The sequence below is a fragment of the Ornithodoros turicata genome, chromosome 7 (assembly GCF_037126465.1).
Source record: "Ornithodoros turicata isolate Travis chromosome 7, ASM3712646v1, whole genome shotgun sequence".
Lineage (NCBI taxonomy): Eukaryota > Metazoa > Arthropoda > Arachnida > Ixodida > Argasidae > Ornithodoros > Ornithodoros turicata.
In genome coordinates, this window is record NC_088207.1 from 20,434,706 (window position 1) to 20,459,659 (window position 24,954).

Genomic DNA, 24,954 nt, shown 5'->3' on the forward strand with positions numbered 1-24,954 from the left:
AATAGACAACTGTATTTCGACCTGTGATTGGCTAGATACTTCAAAAAGTGGGTGGAGCCTCAGGTATAGGCAGGTCCCATTAATGGCCAGACTCCCTTTGGCATACACGGCACTGCAACATAGTGTTCGACAGCGCCACCAATTTGGTAGACTTGAACTACGCTAGAAGTTAGAGGCTAACAAGGTCGCCCCCGTCTTGAGGGGATTAAGGGACGCGACTTTCGGTGCTACTTTTCTTTCAATAGGAGGCAGCGAACAAGTGCCGATTTGTGGAACCCAGCCCTTCCCGTCTGGTTTGTTTCGATTTCGGTCTGTCTACCAACGTAATGATGACGTTTCTCGGGTAGGGGCTTATTAGACGAATTAATGAGGTACACTGATGGAAACCACTTGTTTGGGCGGCAAAAATCTTCACACATATGACGCAGAAGGCTTCTAATTTTTATCTCAAGTACTTTTTTTTAATAAATACTGATAATTACGGGTCACTCTTAAGTGAAACACCCTGTATATGCGTCCGGTTTCAGTCACTGCTATTTTTTTTTTTTTTTTCAAGCGATGAAACGAAAGAAAAGCCAAAAAATAAATTAAGAAATGAAATCTCTTCACTGGCCAATTTCTTTCTTTCTTTTTTGCAGAATCAAAAATAACAAAGACGGTTAAGAGCATCAACTGTTTACTATATACATAAAAACAAGACTTTCTTCCTTTCTTTTTTGCCAAACGAAACGTTCAAAAAATATCTTGGGAGTGGCATTTTTGCCCCTTGTAACGCCCGCTAGATCTAGCGGACTACGGAAACTTGCATTCTCTGCAATGTGAAAACATATGACCGTGACTTACGTCACCGTACAACCGTAGTAGTGAATATGGTGAGTACTGCAGGTCCTAATTTTTTATTTTACTCAGCGTTCAGGCAGACAAGTTTCACGGTCTCCGATATTTGCAGGCAAGTTGCCTTTGTCAGACATTTATCCGCGACCCGTGACGTCTCATCTGTCTTGCATCGTACCCCAAGTATCCGTCGTGACTGTACGTTTCAGAAACCGTTTGATTGGCTGGTGTAGCTTTGAATGTGTAAAGTCAGTGATACTCAAGGTGAATACTTAGTCAAGTGTCAACCGAAGATGCTACTTATGCGCACTGTGCTTGGAGTCATATGTCGTGCTCTCCTTTTTTTGTTCGCCAACCTCTTGGTGTCTGTCCTATTGTACTGTCATGTCATGATTCAAACACGTTGACCTAAGCGGGACTTGTTTACGTACTAGGATAATGAATACGATTCACGAAGCTACTTGCTCGCTCGCCTCTCAAGCGTAACATCGTGTTGTGTTTTCGTGGAGGGCGCGCCTCAAGATAATTTTCTTGAACTGCAGTGCCCGTTTCCTCTACGAAGATCGGAGAAACAATTCGCAGTTGCAGTTCGAGTTTCGGTTAGAGGATGCGAATGTAACACTGGATATTACGTTTCTATTCGATCGGCATCATATATTAAGTAAAACAATTTAGATCATCACTTTGAAAAATACGTGCGAGTCTCGTAACAAACATGTAAACCAATCACGGATGCACATCATCATGCAAGGAAAAACAAACAAACAGTTGGGCTCGGCTTTCCTGACAAAAGTAACGCAATGTAGAATGCGAGAAAAATAGTAACAGAATGTGCATGACGAAAGCATAATTGAGAGACCACTGCCTTGGAGCTGTAAACTCCCCACTCATTATCACTTAAATAAAGTTCTTTTTACATCTGCTCCGTACGTATTAACTCCTTCAACCCGCCTAATTCTCAGTGGAATCTAAGAATGACAGTTTTATGCTGTCGTCTCGTACACTTTTGAGGTTGTTGAACATTCCAATTAAATGAAGGGAAAGGCAATAACTGGTACGTCATCGATGTCTTTTTCATTTTGATTGCTCATATTTCAGTTTCGTCCTTTTCGCCTCTTTTTTCTTTTTTTGGTACAGGGTTTGCAACGTAATTTTCGTTATGATTCTATTAGAGTGAACAGCGAAGTAAGAAAATGAAAAATAAAAACAATGTCAAGTCGAGAAAGGAACACCACGAAAAATGAATGGAATGGGTAGAAGCATCAATATAGTTTTAATTTGGATATATTGATGCTTCTAACCACTCCGTTTATTATTTTATTACCATATTCAGTATTGAAATAGCTCTTATGAAGCTACAAGAGGACACATCTTTTTTCTCTGTAGTTTTTGACCAAGTGCTGCTCTAGATCCCTAGATATGTGTGCAAGCAATCCGGCTTCAGTGAAATTGTACACATCCTGGAATTTAAAACAGAAACCATGGCATGCATCACGCTGAAATTTTTCTCTAGCCACTCTATGTGGGCGCATCCCATACCACGGATTGGCACTGTCTCTGGATACTGCTCTTGGTTGTACTGCAGAGTCATGCCAAGGTCGAAGGAAAAGGTCATCAGTGTACATCCACTTGCTATGTTGGTGGAGTTGCGTGCAGATTTCTATTGCGTGTGTTTGAGTGAGAGCAATGTTGACTGAGAACACCGAGTGACGGGTGTGGCCTGTCCTGAAGAGCAGTATCTGCATTGTCTATCTTTTCTTTTTTTTTTGTTGCTCATGCAGAGGCTTGGGTATTTCAACAGTTTCACTCTAGCATCTTATTGTCATCCGCTTCATCCTCTACATGTAAGAAAATCGTCTTTAAAAACATTTAGTCATTGGTTGAATCTAGGCTATGTGGCATCTGCTACAAAGAAAAAGCAGCCATCAGATGCAAACATAACCACGTCTGCAAAACTGCTGATTCCTTATGACTTTTGAAGGCATAAAGAAAAAGTTTAAGTTCACCGCCAATTATTTATTGTTCAGTTTTATCACCATAAAACCTGCAAGGAGCTGTTGAGTATATACAGAGAATATGGACATGCATGTGTGCTGCCTTAGCCAAGTGGTGTAAATATTGACGTGCAGTCTATCCTGTGTGTTGACTATCTTGGTGGAAGTTTCAAAAGCTTTGATTGTTTTAAAAGTTTATAATCATGGATTTTGCAAACTACTTTGGCATTGCTAATCATAGCGGATCATTTTTGCCTTGTATGCTTCGATTTCTGGATTAAATACTTGGCGAAGATGATGCCTTAAACATTATGCTTCAATCACATGAGTATGATTGTTTTCACACTTTTATTTCAGGTGTAAAAGATGAGATTGTATGCTTGACATCAGCTTCTGCTTGAAATGGCTGTCTGTTCATTGTCACCTCATCATATGGACCTGTACAGTGACATGAGAGGGCTTTTTCCTGAGCTACCAGACGACATCATAAAGTCCTACGTCCAGTTGGTAAGCACCAAAAACAAAGTCCTCGTCTCAGCTTCACAGTGAAAAGCTGGGGAGAAGAATACCCCTATGGCCTATTGTTTAAAGATGCAGTCTTGTATAGATAGGGCGATTCAACGACGTAAACTGAATCATGTTCGCAAGTGCTATGGAAGCACAGCTGTGGAAGCCTCATTCAGAATAGTGCCGAATTGGGGTGGTCGTTTCATGGCAACACAGCCTAGCAAATTGCTAGGTTGGCTCCCGTGCTGGATCACGTGACCATTGCAACCCAAATATGAGTACCAGGAATCTAGTAGTTTTAGCCGCTCGAATCACACTAGGGGTATCGTGGTTGCTCGTCTTCGCATTTTGTCGTCTGCTAACCCACGTGAATTTTGATGTGCGGGCCAATGAGGGCCCTCGACAACCTCACGGTGCGGATGTGACGACACCAGATATAGTTGTGCAATCTGCTGCCCGGTCGCAGAAAAAGTGCCAGCTGGCAAATTCCTGGCACTTGGAAAGTGCCACGAGAACACGCGAGATTGCTACGTTTCGAGCAAGCAACCTGGCAAAAAATATCTGCCAGAAATTGACCACGCAATAAGGGACTACTGCTTCACATCACAGGCTGGTAGCCGAGGGAAGCAGCTTTTCTGACCCGCAAGAATGAACGTGCTTTTGCACACCATGATTGCACACTGCACTCATACTCTTTGTGCGTATATGTATCCGAGTGCTTGCAATCCTAATTTCTACTCCTCGTGGCACTTTCCCTTTTCTTTTTTCTTTTTTTTCTGAGCCCTTCTATGCTACTTTAAAACATCAGGCCGGTCAGAAATTAATCCTGAGACAAGGTTATAAAATGCTCCGTTGTGACGCTCAGCATCATTGTTCAAAATGCTTCGATTAAACTTGCAGCCAATTATGTACAATTGAGTTTTGTAGCCAGCACTTTTGCAGCTGTGATAATTTCTCAGTAGCTTCTAGTATGTGATCTGCAAAGCAAGTAAGCCATCCACTTAAGGGAAAACTTGTAGATAATGTTTTATATCTCAAAGCGGTCCTCAGTCATCTTTATCTTGGTCGCACGCCTTCGCGACGTGTGCCAAGGTGCAGCAGCAGCACATGGTCACGTCACCGTAGAACTGAAAACTGTTGTGAAATTGCCACCCATTTTGTCATTTCGTTGAAAAGCTAAGATGATATGATGGGTAAACTTTTGCATATAGCATCTGCACATAACTACACAGCGGAATATACGTAACACTAACCAAAATCAGTCAACAGCTGTGGCAAAGAGGGCAGTGTAGCCCTTGCTGTTACATCTGCTGGCAAACCACTCCATTAGCTAGCTCATCATCCTCATCAACATCACCTCATCACATCAACCTCACCCAGTCACTTGTTTGTTGCCACCGTGTCTCCAACACATTAATCCAAATGGAAGTGGTGTTGTGACCTTTGCTGATCGGTGAAGTAAAAGACAGGTTGATCTGCTACAGGCAAGATTTAAACTCGATGTTTGCAGTTGTCTGTGCTGTGTAAAGAGGCCTCAAGACTCATCTAAGGATCCAAGCAGGTGTGAGCTTACACATCCATCCGTTTTGTAAATGGATCGAAATAATCAGTACTAACCAGTGTTGGGGGTAACTCGTTACTGCAACTAAGCTACTTTTTTTTTTGGTAACTTGTAACTCTTTTGAATTCTTGAGGAACTCGTTCCTTTTTTTAGGGAACTTTGTCAAAGTAACTTGAAATGAGTTCCAGCTTTCTTTTGTTCAATTCTGGTCTACGAATAACGCAAGCTGTGTCATCCCCCTCCAATGATATGGCAGTGTGCGCCGGGTGTGTACGTGCACGACGCTGCTGACTCCGCGCCCTCGTTGTTCCGCGGTGAACTCTGCAAATTGTGTTCTGACCATATACTCAAGTGGTGTTCATCATAGCGACAAACAGTGTATTTATGATGATCACTGTCTAGATGTCACACTTGGCGTGGTTCTACGAAATATGCTCAGGCTTCTTCAACTATCGAATTTCGTTGAATAATTTTGTTACAGAAACAGAATCATCAAGAGAAGTACGGAAGCACATAAACATATGCTGATTTCACTATTTCATATACCGGTACAATTTTGATGCAGGAAACGTAGCATAAAACATCTTGCACTAACCACTGTGACATTAAGATCTCAATGAATTATAGAAATGTCAAGAATTAAAAAGTGCAGATATAGGTGTAACAAGTAACTTGAAAGTAGCTCATTATTTTTTCAAAGTAACTTAGGAACATCAAGTTTCATTACTGGTGACTTTGTTAGGAACTTAGTTACATTTTGCACGCAGTAACTTAACTTGTAACGGGTTCCTTTTGTCGAGTGACTTCCTCAGCTCTGGTAATAACACCTTCCTCCGTCAGCTTACACCAATACCTAATGATGCAAAGGCAACTTTATGAGCGTCAACTATAGTTGGCTATAACTGAAGAGCCCATAGAAATGACAGGGGGGGGGAGGCAAAAGAGCCCCTTGAATATCATTGATGAATCACCTATGAGCACAAACACATTTATTTACCCATTTCATTTACCCCAAATGTCCATGCAGACATTACATAGGGGAGTAGATTAAAAAAAAAAACGTGAGAAAGGAACAGGTAGAACATTTGACGTACATCATTTGGAAAGAAACAAACATTGACATTTTGAAGCCCACATGGACCTCACCATCAGAACAAACAAAGTGTGCTGATGGTCACACGTCAGTCATGTATTGAAGTGGTAGGTGAAGCAATGGGTGTGTATCAATAAACAGACAGAGAATGAAATGATTGCACAGTAAACTTCGAATCCCCCAAAATATTTCGGCATGAGAAGGTCGCTGGGGTAACAAAACATAGATGAATGAATAAACACCCTGGCCCACTTCTGAATTTCAGCACCCCCACTTGATAGATAACAGATTGGTGGCTGTCAAGAACATCATTCTGAGGATGAGGCTGCAAGGGCTTCGAAATGTCAACCGATTTTACTATTTGTTGTTTCTTTATTGTCTTTGTATCCAGTGCATGTTTTTAACATTGCAAATACAGATTTTGCATATCTAGATTCAGCACATTACTAGCTTCAGCATGTTACTCCTAACAAGCAAGAAACTAGTCGTGATATGACACTGTTGATAGCCAGTCAATAAGATAGCACATGAGCAACACATGCATATACACATGAAGGAAAGTATGTGTTCTGAGGCCTGAACACACAAACCCACACAAGTGTCACACAAAAAATACAGGCATCACCAATTTATATAGAAGTGTTGCATGCACATGGATTTGTCACGCCTAATAATAAATGTTGTTGCGAATAAATATCCATACAAACTACTCGTAACATGGGTCTTAAAACACTCATAAATATTGGCTATTTGGTTGATGGAAAAAGTACTACTGCAAATTACTGTGAAAATATATCTGCTGTTCATTTGCTGTCTAGTTGCATGATATTACGTGACCTTGCTATCTTTATGTATTATTATTTGTTCTTGCATGCATATATTTTCAGATGCCATCAGTCCTAGGTTCATGAACCAGGAGGGTGTGCAATCATGCTGATATTTGGCTGCACTGGTGTCTGCTAATGCATGCTCAAATATGGTAAACAGCATTATAGAACTTGTGGCTTACACTAAAATGGTGAATTCTTTCTGTTCATTGTTTGGTGCATGTAAGTGCCAGGTCGTAGGGCAAAGAAAGTGTTGAGTTGTGTTGTGTGCATCTGTGTCATTAACACTGAAAACTAATTGTGACTTACACCTTGGGGCAATGATATTCTCTGAACACCCCATCAAATTCTTCCTCAAAACCGTTATTCCTGTCAGAAAGTCATAGCTTTGCTTACGAAAGTGCTCCACTTTTTAGCCATGTGTGGTTGGTGTCACTTCTAGACTCCCCTCCGCATTCCTCCTTCCTCTTATGTTCCCCCTCTCGCTTCTTGACGACTACATACAAGTTCCTTGTGCCTCCTTGCATTAGATTTGCACACGACTTGACGAAAAGAGTGTCGGTCAATCATGGGCACAACATGCGGTGTGCAGTGATGTAATTGGTCAGGGCGTGAGAAAACCATTCGCTTGCCAAACATAAAAGTTCGTAATAATAGGATGAGTACAGAATATCAGTGATGGCCAGTAGTTAACTACATGTAGTTAAACTGCTAGTTAAACTACCTGATTGTAGTTAAAAAGTAGTTATCAACTACTTGCAGAAATGTAGTGGCAACTACTAGTTAAACTACTATTTTAAGTAGTTAACTACAGTAGTTAGGTTACTGAAGGCGCCAACTACTTCTGATTTTGCCGCAAGCTTTACGGCACGATTGTGCTTCCGACTTTTACCTTGAGCTACTTGTTTGATGAGAACGGAGATGCATGTGTGCTAAATCTTCACTTTTAATGCTTGTCTAGTGAAGCCTCATTTATTGTGAAATAATTCTGCAACTTAGTTTATCGCGTAGGCACAGAAAGAATCCTGCCGCAAGCTTTGTATTTCACGATCGTAGCAATGGCTTGAGCCAAAGTTTATAATTGCTTGTGATTCATATTTAGGTGTCCAAGAACTACAAGGGATTGGTGTTGTTGGACAATGTTAAGTAGTTATAGATGTAGTTAAACTACATTGCACTAGTTAAAAAAGTAGTTTTAACTACTCCCCTGAAAAGTAGTTGAACTACTAGTTAAACTACTCAATCACAAAGCAGTTAGTAGTTATAGTTAAACTACTGTAGAAGTAGTTAGTGGCCATCACTGCAGAATATTGGTTAAAATGATGCATGAAGGAAGAAGAAATCATTTCGTAGTCCCTTTAGTGAGGAACGTAGGTTTGATAGTGTCAGTGTTGCATGTCACCGTGCATTGAGGGCAGCTGACTGTCTCGGTTTGCATCTAATTTGCTTATGTTTCCTACATTTTGGGCAGTGCATAGGATGTTAATTTGTTGTAGTTCACTCTGCTAGCTCTAAGATTCTGTGGGTGATGCATAATTTGTTTTGGAAATGGCATGTTATCGAAATCGGAGCTGCTCAAAGTAACGAAAACAGAACCACACAGCTAAGAGATGTGTCAAGTCGCAGATACGTAACCACGTTTTGTACGAGAAACAGTAACAGAAACGAAATTGAAAGGCTGCTACGAAAATGGAAAATGCTATGAAAACGGAAACAGAAAGCAGTAATGAAGGTACACTGAATTACTCTTCCCTCGCTCTCAGCTCCTGTAGGACTAGATTTCCAAAAGTATCTGTATGTCTTGTACATCTGAATTGGTTGCTTATGGGTGCATAGGGTAAATACTTATTATATTGGCCGGCTGTGCTGTCTGGGGTTTTTCCTGGGTTTTCCTCAGACGTTTTCAGACATATGTCGGCACAGTTCCCCTAGAAGTCGGCCCAGGACGCACATTTCCCCAGGGCGTCAGTCGTGACGTTGCCCACATACGTGAGGCTGACAACGGCAAGCCCTTTCACCATCACCACCACCACTTATTATATTGTGGAACTGTACAATAGCGGCATACGTTGACTGGATGATTGCCTCAAATTATTGTAAATCTTCTCCATGTACGTTAATTATGTGTGATGGGTTTAGCACCAGTCACATGACAGGTGGCAGCAAGCCGGCTGTACTCTCATAAGTATGTGTAATTGTACACTGTGGTACCATTTTTTAGACGTCTTCGAGTTTAACGCCATCCTCTGACTCGGATCTAAGTTCCTGGGAGATTTTTGAAGCTCCACAGGTGAAAAATTTCTTCGTTTCTCGTGTGTGCCTATCCTTCTCCACTTTTTCTTCTGTCTAAGCATGTCAAATATGCTAAGCGGAAATGATGCTGAATAAAGCAAAAACAACAACGTCAGGGACACATCCTCTATCCACGTTTTAACATGAACAACATCCCCCGGAATACTCCAGCGGAAGACGCGAAAAGTGTCATAGCTTTCTGCTTCAATGGAAGCGCTAACGCTTACATGCACTTCTAAATCGTAGGGAATATCCTGTGACACAGCCACAAGATATTCCGTAGCAGACGACAGGAAAAGACTCGGAGGGTGTCGTTTGCCGAGTGCACAATACGTTTCTCATGATATTCTGGACCGCGAGCAGTGCTTTGTTTTTTCTTCCACTAGAATATTCCGTGAGGATGTCGCTTGCACGAATGCATGGAATGTAGAGTTTTGTGACAGTGCCGTTTGTGTGTCCGAACTTCGACGCTGTGCACTGTCGCTTTGTAGCTCTCTCTCTCTAGAGCCGTGTGCGCTTGGCACTGCAAGAGAGCCACTTTCACTCTCTTCCTCACTCCCCACAAATATAATATGTATTGTTGTAGAAAACCTCCCCTCTTTGGGAAGGTGGGAGGCATACCTGTTCCCATGGCAACTGTCTGCCCCCCAGCAGGAAAATTTCCACATGGTGTCACGCTTTGTCATTCAGGCTTCGGAAGGCACATCCTGTCGTAGTGTTATTTCAAAAGTAGATCCTTTCTATAACATCTTCCTCCATTCAACCAGCGTAAATTCTTGTGGGACTTGTTCGCGTACAGTTAGTGGTAGTAAACGGTGTACCTTTTGAGCCACAGGCTTGGCATCAGCGTGTACCTTCATTTTGTGGATGTATGTACCGTATTTTCACGCGTATTAGCCGCGGCTTATGCGCGATTTTCTTCTTTTTTTTTTTTTTTTCGCGAACGCTCTGCGGCTTATTTGCGGGTGCGGCTTATCTGATGGCTATTTTTCCCTGGTATTTTCCCCATACCCCGGATTAAATGAAAGGGCCGACAGTGCCTCATGTTTTCGGAGCAGGACCGCCCTGCCAGTACACGAACAATACCGAACAGGGGCGAGTCCACATTCGAGTGGACGGACCTTCCGAATACATTCCCCCACGCAGCTTTAACAAAAGGGGTGACAGTGATTAATGTCTCCTGGAACACCACTAACTCGTCAATCCGCGAAAAACACGCAACAAGGGCACAATCCGATCTTAGTAGAACACAAGAACTGACCTCCTTTGTTATGCATTACGCCAACACCGGAATGTGGACCACAGGGTTTATGGCCTTCCCTACGGTCTCCTTTGCCGGCAGACCCACAGGAAGGGTTCAATACACCTGACATCGGGATAAAACGTGGTCAGCTAAGCGTCAGTTCTCATTTGACCAGTTCTCATTTGAATTCCGCAGCAGGGAACTATGAATTCTGCATTTTTCTGCGGTAAAAGGCAAATTGCCCTAGTTCAGACAGAAGATACTCTCTGTTAGCTCTTAGTGTGGAGGAACACGTTTACAACTCCAAAAACCTTTGTGACTTAGCATAACAAGGTACATTGTACTTTCTTCTGAGAGTGAGTGACGTTTGTCACTGACTATCAAATTGTACTTGCTAAGTGACCTCTCTGCATGTACAGAGTTTACTGTCACACAGAGGTACTTGACAGCTGTGGACACCAAAGCGGGGGTCAGCATTTGCATTCCACTCCAGAATCCCAGAGAGTTGAGGGTTAGAGAGAGGGTTAGAGAAAGGAGTTAGAGGGCTGTTCCAGCACACAGATGGGGCCATATCACGGCCTGGTGGCCTTATCCGGTTGGCACATCTACGCTGTAACACAAACAAACCAGGTGCGAGCAAAGTCCGTTCATCTCATGCATAAACTGAGTTAAGCACGCAGTTTCTGCAAAATTCTGCGCAAAGCCTCATATTCCGCGGCAGACCCACAATTTCGCAAATTTTTGCACTGACCACAGCGATGTACAACTGTGACTGATGGTTCTGGTGTATTATGCAAACTACTTTTTAATGACTTGGTAACTAACATGTTCAACAACTCTTATGGTTCAGCTCTCATGGGAAGTCCAAATGGGCTTTTGAATTTCAGACACATTACTGAGGTAGTGCTGAACGAGTACTGTTGAATGTGAGGGCAGTTCAGCATCGCGAAGAGAACAGAGACATAATTTTGTGTCTTCACGTTCTTTTGAGAAAGTGTCATATCCGCTTGACACCCAGATAGTTTCTTGGAGAGGGCAAAGTCTGTTGCTGCAAAACTTGTGCCTGATAAGTCTGCTGTGGTAAGTATGGTAAATAAAAGCCTCCCAACCTCGGCTTTCTTCAACACCCACCACCTCCTTTTTTTTTCTTTTTTTTTTTCAGGATAGAGGTTCTATGGCTTTTGTGTATGGAATATACGAACCACAATATTACAAACAGTGCACTGAACATATGCAGTTCGGGATCACTTCCCTACACCATCAGTCATCTTAACTGTCCGATGTGTATTGACTTATTCTGCTTACTACTGATCTACTTTCTAATTCTACTTACTACTTACTGATTCTAGTGGTATGTTACTTCCAACCATGCTGCCTGCCTTTATGTCTGTGTTTGTGTGAACGTGAGGGGTCTGTCTTGTGTGTCCGAACTAGGCCTCTCTCTGTCCACGAGAGGTCCATGCCAACATTCTTCTAATCTAAGGCACACACCCCTCTGGTAACCAGAGCGGTGAAGACTTACACCCCTGTCAAACAGGTGTACAGGGTGTGTGCAGAAAAACATGACCCGCATTTAGGCACATAGCTTGTTGCCTACCTAACTAACGAACTTCCGGTGGCGCACGATGGCGCATTTATGCGTGCGAAATCTGTAGAAAAATTGTGGAAACCATACCCAGCTTAAAAAATAAACGGAACAACGAAAACGTCGGCTTCCGTGCATCAGAATAGGGCAACATGGTGGGCAACAGGGTGTATGTGAAAGGGCAACATGGTGCACGTAGGAGAGTTGTGTTCAAGTACCGCTAGGGGAGCTATCGGTGCATAAATCGAAACGATGTCCCACATGGATGCTCATCGGCAGTGCCCCTAGCGGTGCCTGCAAATAACTCTTATGAGACCGAAATGCACTACCATGCAGTGTCATGACCGCCCTATTCTAATGCATGGAAGCCCATGTTTTCGCACTTTGTTTATTTTTTTACATTGAGTATGGCTTCCAGGATTTTTTTGTAGCTTTCGCACGCATAAATACGCCGTCGTGCGCCACCGGAAGTTCCTCGGCTAAGTAGACAACGAGTTACATGTAAAAATGCGGGTCATGTTTTTCTGCACACACCCTGTACTTACAGCCTTAACGGTTATGGCCTTATGTGCATACAGTCATTAATACATCTGTATGCAATAAGGGGATAAGTCGACTTATCCCCTTTTTACTGTTTTTGCTGCAATGACATCTACATACCAATATGTACCTGCCAAAGAAAATTTAGGATCGTATTGCAATTTATTGGCCCGCTACATGAGAGTAAGAAACGGGGAATGCACGTGGGTCAGTGGGACGGACAGTCAGATCAGGCCCCTTTTCTCGATTTGGGATTTTTTTACTTGTCCGCTTGTTGCATACAGAGGTTCAATTGCACTAAGGCAGTGGCAAGGGCAATGGCACGAAGAAAGGCTGAAGCTGAAATATGGCCTTAAACCCTGGGAGGCTGCCAGACGGTATCCATGAAGGCGTTTTGCCAATGATGTCTACACTGATAAACACATCTGCGAACATTGAATGAAATGTAATTAAATCACATTTGTGCTCACTGTGAGCACTCGGAAACAACGTTTGGTTTGCACTTAGCCAATTTGAAAAAACAGCAAATGATATTTGTTTTGGAGCAATTTCAATGATTTGTTGTACGCACACAGTTTTGGACGCAGACGACTCGGAGCGCAGTGGGTCGAGGGTATCACTACGAACTGACGAGATGTAATGAGAAGCAAAGTGCAAATATTCACCACAAAAAACTCAAGGCGTTGAGCACAATAAACGTTTGCAGAACATTGCGTCTCATAAAGAAATTTTATTTCAAATTCAAGGAAATCTGTTCCACCTTGTTCATGGCGTTCGGCAACAAGACCGTGACAGTTTTGGGGGAACGCCGAAAGTTGTCTTACGGGAGCTCCGTTGCCCTTACATCTCAGTTTTGTCGCAAAGGTTGTATGACATACCGCATGGCAAGAATTTAACTACCGTATGCACTTAAGACTAACCGTTAGACCGTAAGTGCACCCATCTGAGAGGGGAATTAGTTCTTACCAGACGATCAGCAATACAGCCTTTGCTACGAAATAGAGATGTGAAGGCAACGGAGTTCCCAACGGAGTTCCCAACGGAGTTCCCAACGGAGTTCCCAACGGAGTTCCCAACGGAGTTCTCACAACGCAATTTGCAGAGCTCCCTCGAAACTGACAAAGCTTCGTTACCAGACACAACTATCAGGATGGCACAGATTTCGCTGAATTCAAAATAAACTACTTTTACAAGACGTGATGTTTTGTCAACTTTCGTCACATTTTTTGCTTGCCGTTTTTCTTATGCATTTTTGCACTTTGCTTCTCTTTTTATCACTTGTGTTCGTAGTGACATCCTTGAGTCACTGCACATGGCATCACTCCATGTCGTCTGCATCCAAAAAGCCTAACTGAAGCAAAACAGCCAACGCCGAGACACGGGGTGGACAGAATGTGGCGAAACGCCGCTTAAGAAAACATCCGAACCAGTTCAAAGCAAATCCTGTTAGCTGTTGTATTTTTCAAATTCACTAAGTACCACCCAAATGTTGTTTCCAAATACCCATAGGGAGAACAAAATGTGATCTCACTAATCCCATTCACTGCTGGCAAATGTGTTTATTGCTGTAAACATCACTGGTAAAATGCTGCACAGCATGCACAGCACAGGTAAAACAGCACAGATACCGTATGGCAGCCTCCCAGGGTTTAAGGCAGTATTTGACCTATAGCCTTTTCATAATGTCATAACCTTAAAGGCCATATGTGTGCCCATGTGACAGAGGTTTAAAGTCCCACTACATGCACTCACAGGTAGTTTCGTAATTTGCCAAGGGACAGTCCGGAGCCGTCGACTATTTGTGCAGTTAGAATTGTATTGTAGTATTGCGATTACATATAGATGACAAATGTAACGGTGACATAAGAATGAGGTGTGTCACAGGGGTGTTTGACCGAAATAAAAGTAACTGAGGGCTATTTTGACTGTTACGTTAAAATGCAATCAGCAAGTTTTGAGTAGAGTCATTCGCTTCATTCTATGACTGGACAGAAACTGGAACATACTGACAGTGACGTCACAGCAGCAAAAAAAGCGCTGCCTATAAAAATCAATCATAAATAGTTATCTGCAAATTTAAATTTAAAATTCTGCACGGTTCCTTCGTAAGAAACAATGTTACAGTGTTTTGTTTAGCTACGGGTTGACCCCAGACTGTCGCTTCAATTCTCAATTTAATTTAGTTTCACTAAATTTTTACAATTGGTCATTGGGAGGCCTAATTGTTACGTTTGTACCATGTGTGTTCAGTTTTCTGCTGTTTACATTTCTACCAGCTTCTCATGGTGATAATGAGGTGATGCTTTGCAGTGCCATATGTTGCATTTTAAATTTGGCAACGTTCAACTTGATGACTGCTGATGTGCAGCAGAGTGACCTGGCTTTAGTAAATGTTGTTCACATTGTGTGTAATAAATCTTTGGTTTATTACTTGCGCCATTAAAACAGATGTGTTTCTGCAACAAATTGAAGTGCTCGAACTACTGTCAGCTTGCCTGTTGTGTAGAGGTGTAAAAGTATCAGAATTTATAGTATCCGTATTTGGAGCGTAATATCAATAAAAGTAGTGAAGATATTACTGATCGAAAGTATCAATATTAATATCAGTATTTCTCAATATTTTTGTTGTATATCAGTAGAGTTTTGTGATATTGAATATCATGTTGAATAAGCTCAACTGTAAGTTGAATGTTGATCGATAAATACTGATTATATTGGTACATACTTTGAGAACATCAACTGTGAAGGATATTCACAATATCATACCTGCCAACTCTCCCGGATTGTCCGGGAGACTCCTGAATTTCGTTCAGTCTCCCGATTGTACGGACGCGCGCTCCAATCTCCCGAAAAATTGGGGCCTTGGGCTTTTCTTCTCTCATTTTCCTTTAAAAGCTGCGCATATGTATTCCTGAAAAATTAGACAGCCTGTAACATGTGTCTCACGGCATGACCACCTATGGCTGGAGGTTGCGGCAGATTGTGATTGTGAGTTTCATTGTGTCTTTGTTTCTTGAGAAGACTTGCTATTGTCCTATCATCAGTCCTGTCTCGTATCTCTGATGGCGCTCACCAAACAGAAGAAATAGTACCTGCACGCGTTCCTCATCCGTTAAAAGAGATAGGGCGCAGACTAACTGGTGCGTGATGATGAAGGAACGGATAACTGAGAGACACGGGACACGAAGACAAGCACAAGAGACAAGCACTCTTGTGCTTGTCTTCCTGTCCCGTGTCTCTTGGTTATTCGTTCCATCATTCCTCATCCGTGCCAAGTGCCGTTTCACGGGTTTTCTGGTTGAGCACAGCCATAGCTGCGGAGCGTGAGAGACCAGGTGTGACCGCTGTTCCGGAAGATGTTCCCAAAATGTGACCAAACAAAGCACTACAGGTGCGGACGGACAAAGACCACTGGCATTATCGACGGCTGTGGCCGCACAAAATGTAATGTTGGAGAGCCTGAGATGCGCCTTCGAAATTGCGGTTAACCGAAGCAACGATGGTGTGTCGCAGCTCCACTCGATAGTGGCCACATACGACATAGAGGAATCACAATACAATCAGTGGGAATGCTATTCCGAGTCTACAAAATTAATGCGCTGCACGTATCACCTCGTGTTGCGCTGCGAGCAATCTCCTGAATGTTCAGTTTGTCAGGTTGGCAGGTATGCAATATTGATATGAGTATTGTTCCATCCCTGCTGTACTGTTGGGCCATGTCGATCATCACTAAGTTGCCCAGGGAGGCTATATTCCCTGATTGTTGAGGGAACTTGATGCTTTGAGAAAAGTAAGCGGAACACGCTTATTGGGCAGCGGGGAGCACTGTGCATCCTGGCGTCCTTTAGGCGCGCTCCGCTAACTTTTCTCGCAGCATCAAGTTATCTCAGCATTCAGAGAGCAGAGCCACCCGACTGTATCTTTGGTAATCTTTGGTGCAAGTATTTGGGCTCTATTATTTTTTTTATTCACTTTGTCTGTAGAAGGATTGACTAGCAGCCAACATTTCAAAACTTTAGCGACATATGGTTTCGTAGCGTCGTTGGTGTGGCTACCCTAAACGTTTTACGAGTGTGCGTCGGTGGTGCCGCCACTTTGTGCCAAACCATGTCTTCATCCTCATAACGCTTTCAAAACGCTGTTGCAGTTTCCCCGCAATCGTGAAGAGTGTATCAGCCAGCTTACACGAGCCAGCCACGAACAGCTCTACAGCCACCATGACTCTGAGGAAGTTGTGCCCGGTCGCGAGCTTCATCTTCCAAGCACCATCAACAGCAGCGTACTGGAGCCTCTCCCACCGCCGTTTACTGTGGATGAGGCCGATCTCCCTCCTCCTTACCCGGGAGTGTTGTCGCCCGTCACGGACGTTATGCCTCAGTCCACGACTGTCTCCGCTACAGTTCCCGCTTTTGTGAACTCTCCTTCCTCGCACCATCAAGTGTCCACCTTGTATATTCCGCCACGTGCAGACACGTTGGGCCGCCACTCACCGCAGCAGCTGCAGGAGGTGTCGACGTGCAACGTGCAGTTAGCCAGAGGGAACGTCAACCAGAGATCACCGTCGCCGCTTCCTCAATACCAGTCACAGGTGCTTGTCTTGCACATCTCGCTATACTCCTGCTTGCTATTATGTGCTGTCATTTCAAGAGGCATGTTCTCTTCATGTAATGTTATTGGACTTGGGCGGTCAGTCGAAGCGACTGGGATGGAAGGTTGAGACGACAGACTAGTGTGACATGATCGGGAACTGAGGTACATTATTGATGAGGAACAGGTTTAATACCAGTCAGATAACGATGAGCTGATAGGAAGAAGAAGGGGGGAGGGAGTCACGACGTAGTAAAGATTATGCCCAACCGCGACCAGCAGGCAGGTTTAGGAGCGTAACAGAGACGGCCAATTTTGTACCGTTTGTAAGCATCATTTGCAAAGGCTTCAAGAAGCAGACCCAATTTGGTGAACCAATGTCAAACACGTCTGTAGTTGTAGTGCTTTCCCGTAAATTGATGTCGATGCACATAGCGTGGTAATGACACATACATACTGAGGCAACAACCTTGGCACTTCATGTAGGCAGGCCACAGTGTGTGTGTGTGTGTTTGCACATAAGTATGGCATACACTAAGCAGTGTGTAATGTAGCGTTTTCATTATTTCTCACTCAGAGGGGGTCTTGAGCATGGAATGTTTTTTCTACAGCAAAGCCTTCAAATTCAAATAGACGTTTACTTTGCGTGCTCCACTTGTCATGAAGCATTTGAGCATGCACGTAGTAAAGCCAAAGAAAATCAAAACTGCAAAGCAGCAAATATGGCATAATGTACAACACCAGTTGTAACGTCATGGGTTGTGACACCGTCAATAAGGGGGTTGAGCGGTATTTTACTGACACGGCTTTGTGCAACATCGCCAAGGACCCGTTTAAATGGGCAGCTGAGGTGCTGCCTCTCTTTGTGTTCTTTTTCTTTTGTCACGCACACATTTTTTCTGGTCACGGGGAGACAACTGTTGTTAGTCACCATCTAGATAGTGAAACAAAAAGGGGGTCATATCAAAAGTGCAGCTGAAAATATGCAGTAACACGTATATACCAAATTTTTATCAATGAAAAGGATCTCTCTTATTCACTAGAAACTACCCCCTTTTGTACAGCTTGGGACAAAAGTTTAAGGAACACCGGGGTATTGGATTTTTCTATTGGAGCGACACCCTAGCAGCAAGCAGGAGTGGACACACACACTGAGAGATGGATATAATAGCCGGTCACCCGTTTTTTATTCGATCTGTAATTGATAGCTAGCAAGAGGCCCTTCCGATAATGAAATACGCAAGTGCCGTGTTCTGTAAACTTCTGTCCCAAGCTGTACGATTATGTCTTCCACTTGGTTTTGGTAATGCAGTACCAATGCATGCTTCGTGCAGTAAACTTTGATGTCAGGTGCTCAGATAGGTGTGAATTCTATCGTCTTGCAGGTCAGCATCGATGTTTCCCCTGGTGTAGCAGGACATAACTATCATAGACGATCGAGTCTCTCCCCGAGTGTTGTCTCCCTCAATCCCGCAGCAAAGATGGACGATATGGTGCAAGGTACTTTATCGTGCTTCATTTAGTAACTTATGCATATGGAGAGCAATGTACGATGAAATATCGTTTGTTCCACATGGTGCTATGCCCCTGAAAATTTGTGTTGCATGTTTAGCGCTGCTCGCTGTCCAGCGGCACAGGTACGAGCTACTCCAACGGGTGTATGGCCAGCAACTGGAACGACTGCACAAACTTAGAGGGGAGGTGGAAGCCAAGGAGGCAGCCCTCATGCAGAAGAATCTTCATGGTGTCAGCAATAGTCAGGTGATTTACTGTTGCTGTTCCTTCTTTGCCCACGATCGAAACTCTAATTTTATATAACAACATTTTTGTCATGGTGAATATTTTATGAGACTGAAGGTTTCATTATGCAGTAACCGATCTGGGTGTTGCTTGCCTGCACAGTTTGTTTTAATGTTTTTTTGGTACAGTGGTGATGACAGCATGTAAAAAAGGCAACTGACTGTACAGTCACTGAATGTGCTATCCTGAGCACGTTACTGTTCAGCTAGAAAAAAAAAAGTCTCGTCAGTACTGCATATTTTGGATCTCAGGCAAGCAACACCATTTCAATACTGTCTCTGGAATAAACTGGTTCCCTGCAAAGTGGTTTGGCAGGAGTATGGGATGTCTGGTCAAGTTTTGGACAGCATATTCTTTTACTTGCGACGTCTGTAGTGGTTAAAAAAAATATCTGAGACCTCATTCTCTGCTGGTAGTGTTTTTTTAAGGACACGCACACATTCACAGAGGACCAAAATATGCGGTGCTGATGAGACATTTTTTTCATGGAACAGGTTGACTGTTAACACACATGCACAGTTACAAAAGCTACTGCATCCAATTTGCCTCTCTAGTTCTTAAGTGTAAAAAATAGGGGTGTGCGAATATTCGAGTTGTCGAATTCGAATCGAATATCAAATGCTTGAACTATTCGATTCGCGAATCGAATATCCAGTATTCGAATTTTCAAATATTCGACCATTCTACGAATATGAACGACACAGCTCGAAAGTGGGCTTCACCTGATGCTTCCGTGCATGAGGTGAAGCCTGCTTTACGAAATTGCACTAGCTGCAGAACCAACACAAGCGGGACCTTGTTTAGTTTGAGATAACGGAATCCAAAGTTAGTTTTGTAGACATCATCTGTGGAACGGGTGGCGCCCCTCCCACATGCAATTTAACGATGCCGACGAGGGACTTTGATTTGATGTCGGTGAGGTTGCCTTTAAAAAGTTAGGACTCTCTAATAATGACTACAGCCCACGAACAAGAAGGGTGTCTTAAAGATGTCCTTTACGTCTAAAATCTCAGTAGTGCAACTTCCTATGGCGAGTGCAAAGAAACTAAAGGGTGTTCATGGCAAAGCTGAGGCAGGATGCCAATTTGTTTGTTTCACAAATGGCCTGTGGTTGTCTGAAGCAATTACAGCCTCATCCGTGTAACATGCTACTGCCCGACATAAAATTTTGAAATGAAGGTAACCACTCCAGTACTCCAGTAAATGTAGGCTCACCTGAAAAGCAGGAAGCACTCTCATGTAAAATTAAAGAGTATGGGCTTTAAACAGAAGAATTGCATGTCTCTCTTGTGACAGTTAATGCCAGAAAAATTACACTAAGGCCATGGGCTACAAAATGGAACTTTTAGTGTGAAAGTCACATATTGTAAATTTTGCACGAATATTCGATATTCTGATTTTTTTTTTCCCATTCGATTCGACTTAAAATATTCGGATTCGCACACCCCTAGTAAAAAATAAAATTTTTGATTGCATTACTAAAATAGATATGAGAGTAAAAACTGGGACTAGTGTACCCAAAAGGAGAAATAAGCAGGAGGACAATAATTAGGATGTTTGACGTTTCGAGCGGGCGCTCTTCATCAAAAAAGGGGAAACGGAAAACTACTGTCGGAGAATGTTCAACATACTGCCCACCCCGCTATGGGGCTGCACGTGAACGTGTTAACTTGGGCAGCATGTGTAACATCGGTCGAAAGTTTATTAGAAGCCTAAAGCCGGTCTTTCATTTACGCCCGTTGGATGGGTAGTGTTAAGATAATGTATCAAGTGACTCCCTTCCCATTTTCGCACATTTGCGGAATTGAAACCAGAGCGGAGAACAAATAACAAATACTAAAACAAAACAAACAAAAATACATATAGTGTCATGAAAAAATTTGAAGTAGTTCGTCCAGTTAGTATTCACCTCTTGCGCACAGTTAATTTTAATGTTTGATGATTGACGCTGCTGATGGTTTGGAACTGCAATAGGTTGAGCTCTGTTCTGCTTTGTGGCTCATAATCTGTTTCTCTACTCTTATCAGATAGAGGAGTTGAGAGAGCTGAGGAGGGAGAACAGAAATTTAGACGTGGAGTGTCATTGTCTGCTGAGTGAAGTGGACATGTACAACAGAGGGGAAATTCCGCTTGGTGTCACAGATGAAGATTTTTATAATCGAATCAATCCTGGCCAGACTGGACCAATAGCACCCCCACCTCCGGTGCAGCTACCCCAGCCCAGGCCTCAACGACCCAGTAAGTCGATTCTTTTCTAAAATAAGTGCAGTGGGAGTGTGAATTACGCTTGTTGTAGGGATACAAGGAAAGTTATATAATAATAATAATAATACTTATTTTTGTATAGGTGCACACAAACAGCCATACAGTCATACTGAGTGGCACACCACTGGAAGTATACAGTATATATGATGCAGGAAATTGCATAAATGCTATAGCATGATTATTCTGTTTTATGTATAATGCGTGCTATTTTAAATTTTTTTTAAATTTTACCTGTGTCATGCAAGCTGTAACTTTCCTTTGAGAGAAGTTCAGGTGCTTGGCCCTGTTCACTCTCTTTCTCTCTCTCTTTTCCTCTATTGCACACACAACAAAAGGAGTTTCCAATCATGCACAATCTTGCAGCGATGACGTCAACAAGACCAGGAGGGGGTCTCCTGTCTGAAGACGAAGAGAATGAAGATGGTAACCGGTGGAAGTGTTCCAAGTGCACATTCCTCAATCACCCCGCCCTGGATAAGTGTGAAGTCTGTGAACTCCCTAACACTGCAGGTAAAGTGATTTTCCCGCTAGCACACAGTGCTCCTCCCTGCTACTGCCACAGGCACAAGGGCCCGATGTAGTAACTAATGAGATATGTACGGATGTTTGCTAAGCAAGGAGACTTTCTCTCAGAGCTCCTTAAGACATTTTGTGCTTGTTTTAGGGCTGCAGATATACCTGCTTGCTAATATCCGATGCCTCCGTCAACTAAAAGATTTGATTACCAGTAGAGTCTTCTTAATTCAAACTCCAGGAGACCACAGATTTTTGTTTGAATTATTAGAAATTCATCTAAGTACATGTTGCGAGGCAAAATTATGGTTTGGTATATGCACTGCACATCCTGTACATACTGCACATCCAATGCATATTTGTAACCTTCTACAGAAGCTTGATTATGAGTAGGGACACACATAGAACATTGCTAAATTGCCTGTCACCAAGTTTATTAAAGGGGCTGCAGCACTTCATCTCAAGTTATTCAGGATAAATGTAAAGTGCAATTATTTGCAGTGATGTGAACTTGCATTCCAAGTCTTACAGCAAAAGGGGGTAATAGACACATAGAAAACAGGCACCGTGAATACCGAAACTCATGCCGTTCTGACGTCACGGTAGACGTCTCCGCCAGTGAGGAAGCGTGAGAGAGGTCACTGGCCTACAACTACCAATGGGAATGGCCGGATTATCAGTGATAAACACGGAGTAAGACAGCACTACAGTTTCGACATAGACCGGGGCGAATGCGATAGTTCCTTTAAGACAAGGTTTTCAATGCCAGCCAAAGCAAGCAGTTGCTATAGCAGACCCTTCTTTAGCTGCCAGACGTGTCCGGAGGTGAACAATGTGTTCAAGGGCGGATGCCTCAGGATATGGCATCACCAATGTGCAGGAGCCACTTTCTGCAGGCAGGAATATTTTTTATGAGGTGAAAGCGCCGTTTAAATAAAGCGGCTTTTCAATAAATTGATAACATGGTGGGGTAAACAAACATTTGGAACCTGCCTGTGTTAACCGGAAGTATGAAATACTGGAGTTTGAATTAACGACAGTCTACTGGGTATTTGCATAGTGGTGCTACCCTATTGAGCATTAAAGGGAATGCCTAGAGCTCTCGATGGGTCTGAGATTAGACTTGTGCTTGACTATGTTTTATAGAGACGCTGTATGGCAAAAGTTTGTTTGGGAGTGTCTCACAGTTTTTTTTTTTTTTAGGAAAGCAAACCGCATGTTCACATTGAGTTTCGGTTATATACTATACGAATAATGTAAAGCACAAGAAGGTATGCCTTTTGCAAAAAAGAAGAAATCAGACAATTTGATTCGAAACAGTTGTTTGTACTTTTCTATACATGCATAGTAAATATTGATAACATAAATTTTGATAACATAGTATGCAAAAATAAAACTGAGCACGTGTAAATATCTTGCTAAAGTCAAAATATGCTGATAGGGGGAAGCTTGAACGTCCAGTTTGAAGCAGAACTGGGACTTCTCAGAAATTGCTTGTCATCTCACATGTCTCTTCATGAGGAGATAATACTAATCAGCTAATGGCGACTAAAAAAAAATGAGGAGTAGACATGTATCTCCATAGTCGGACATGTCAGGTTAGCTTCTTTTTGTATTCAGTTCTATAGCCTAACTGTTTGGCTTTTTAAAAGATATATTTACTTCAATACTTGATAGTGCTAAATAAATCAGAAAATGGATTAGCCATTTTCCTTATTATTTCTATGAGGCTCGACGTCGTAGGACACAAAATGCTGTATATAGTAATATTTAATTTTGTACATATTTAGGTTTTCATTATAACCTAGGAACCCCAAAGTAAAATGTAGTATTTGTGTCTTGCATTAGCATACAAAACTTATCCTGTTTTCCAGCCGATTGACACTGGTACTCACTATTTTGGTGCATGTTAATGGCGGGTCAAATATATATGGTTTACATATTTATTCATGCAACATTCTCCAGGAGAGGAGAACATTGTGCTGTAAAAGTGGGAAAAAAATTCTAGCACTCAGCACAGTCGCACGATTCGTGGGCGCCCTCTAGAATGTTTTTGTGTGTTTATTGAACTTGTGATGACCCATTATGATAAAGGGAGCGAGGACTGCTCCTATTGGCAGCAGTACAGTATTAGTAGCAAAGTGATGTGAAAAGTGCTCTGTCATACGAAGCAAGTAACTTTGAATGCTGTTACGCAAAATGTTTGCAAGTGAGTGCCTACTCTGCATGCCATGCAACTGGGCACTTTAAAAGTGATAAAAAACCTGTGCCGGGAAGCCTAAAACCTGAAATAACCTGAGCCAGTTCTGTCAATAAAATCTTGTTCGTCAATCTGTGCGGCGTGTTGTGTCGTCTCTTTGTTTGTTTCCCGGCACGGGGGCTTGTATTGCTTTTAAAGTATGAACTACCGAACAGCCCAGTTTTTAACCATTTTCAACTGGGAACACCAGTATAATTAGTGAGTGACTTTTTCGGGTTAAATGCCTTTCTCAAATTCGGGGGGTAAAAATCGGGCGCTATATTTAAATCTGTAATTCGGGGAGAAATCTGGCGATAATTGTGCCTTCGGGTGGTATCGGGTGCTTTTGTTTCTCCTCTTGTCTATTAAGTCCTTTCCTAACCTCTCTTTTTTGTTCTTTTGTTGTTGTTTTTGCGAGATCGTGACCTTCCAGCGGTAATCCCCAAAGGCATAGACAGTGTTGACACACGTGGGTATATTGCTTGGAAAGTAAGTGACCCATTCTTACATGTGTTACACGTGGCGACCTGGAATTCGGAGAGAAATCGGGTTTAACCCGAACTAGGTCGGAGGTCAGTTCGGGGGGGGGGGAATAACCGGGCGGAATCGGGTTTAACCCGAAAAAGTCACTCCCTAAGTATAATGCGCAAATATAGCCAGTAGTGTGCATTGTAACTATATCAACAGATTGAGTGTGTTAGCTAGAGCACGCTGTTTCTTTGAAACAGATAACAGTTTTTGTCTTTGAACCACATTGCATGAGATGAATGTAAGTTGCAGTGCTCCGCAGGGCCGGCGAGAGGGTGAGGCAGTGGGGGACGGCGGCCGGGCCACATCAGGGGCCCGCGGGACCCATAGCCTGTCGTAATCGTATAAAGAAGAAATACTTGGACTGCGTTATAGAGACATGGGTAGGGGGCCCTGGCAAGACCCGTCCCTGGGATCCGTAATTTCTCTTGCCGGCCCTGGTGCTCTGGTGGCCACTGTTATACATTTTTGTAGCTGTTCCGACAGCCAGCTTACACGCATATTATGTATCGCATGAAAAACTTGATGTAATACAATTTAATTTCA

At 42.8% G+C, this 24,954-nt stretch overlaps 1 protein-coding gene across 4 annotated transcripts in view; it reads left to right on the forward strand.

Annotated features, from left to right (window-relative positions):
- The first annotated feature begins 828 nt into the window (after nucleotides 1–828).
- Nucleotides 829–24,954, forward strand: part of LOC135400300 (TGF-beta-activated kinase 1 and MAP3K7-binding protein 3-like) — a 38,858-nt gene continuing 14,732 nt past the window's right edge. For 2 of the 4 annotated variants that reach the window (XM_064632114.1, XM_064632111.1), the window contains exons 1-7: nucleotides 829–872; nucleotides 3,186–3,335; nucleotides 16,624–17,064; nucleotides 18,449–18,563; nucleotides 18,676–18,824; nucleotides 20,891–21,101; nucleotides 21,492–21,638. In XM_064632114.1, coding sequence (XP_064488184.1) covers nucleotides 3,231–3,335; nucleotides 16,624–17,064; nucleotides 18,449–18,563; nucleotides 18,676–18,824; nucleotides 20,891–21,101; nucleotides 21,492–21,638 — 1,168 coding nt within the window. In that variant the 5' untranslated portion in view covers nucleotides 829–872; nucleotides 3,186–3,230. Of the gene's footprint in view, nucleotides 873–3,185; nucleotides 3,336–6,876; nucleotides 6,969–9,037; nucleotides 9,107–16,623; nucleotides 17,065–18,448; nucleotides 18,564–18,675; nucleotides 18,825–20,890; nucleotides 21,102–21,491; nucleotides 21,639–24,954 lie in introns of those variants that run through there. The other 2 variants (XM_064632112.1, XM_064632113.1) reach the window with 2 other exon arrangements.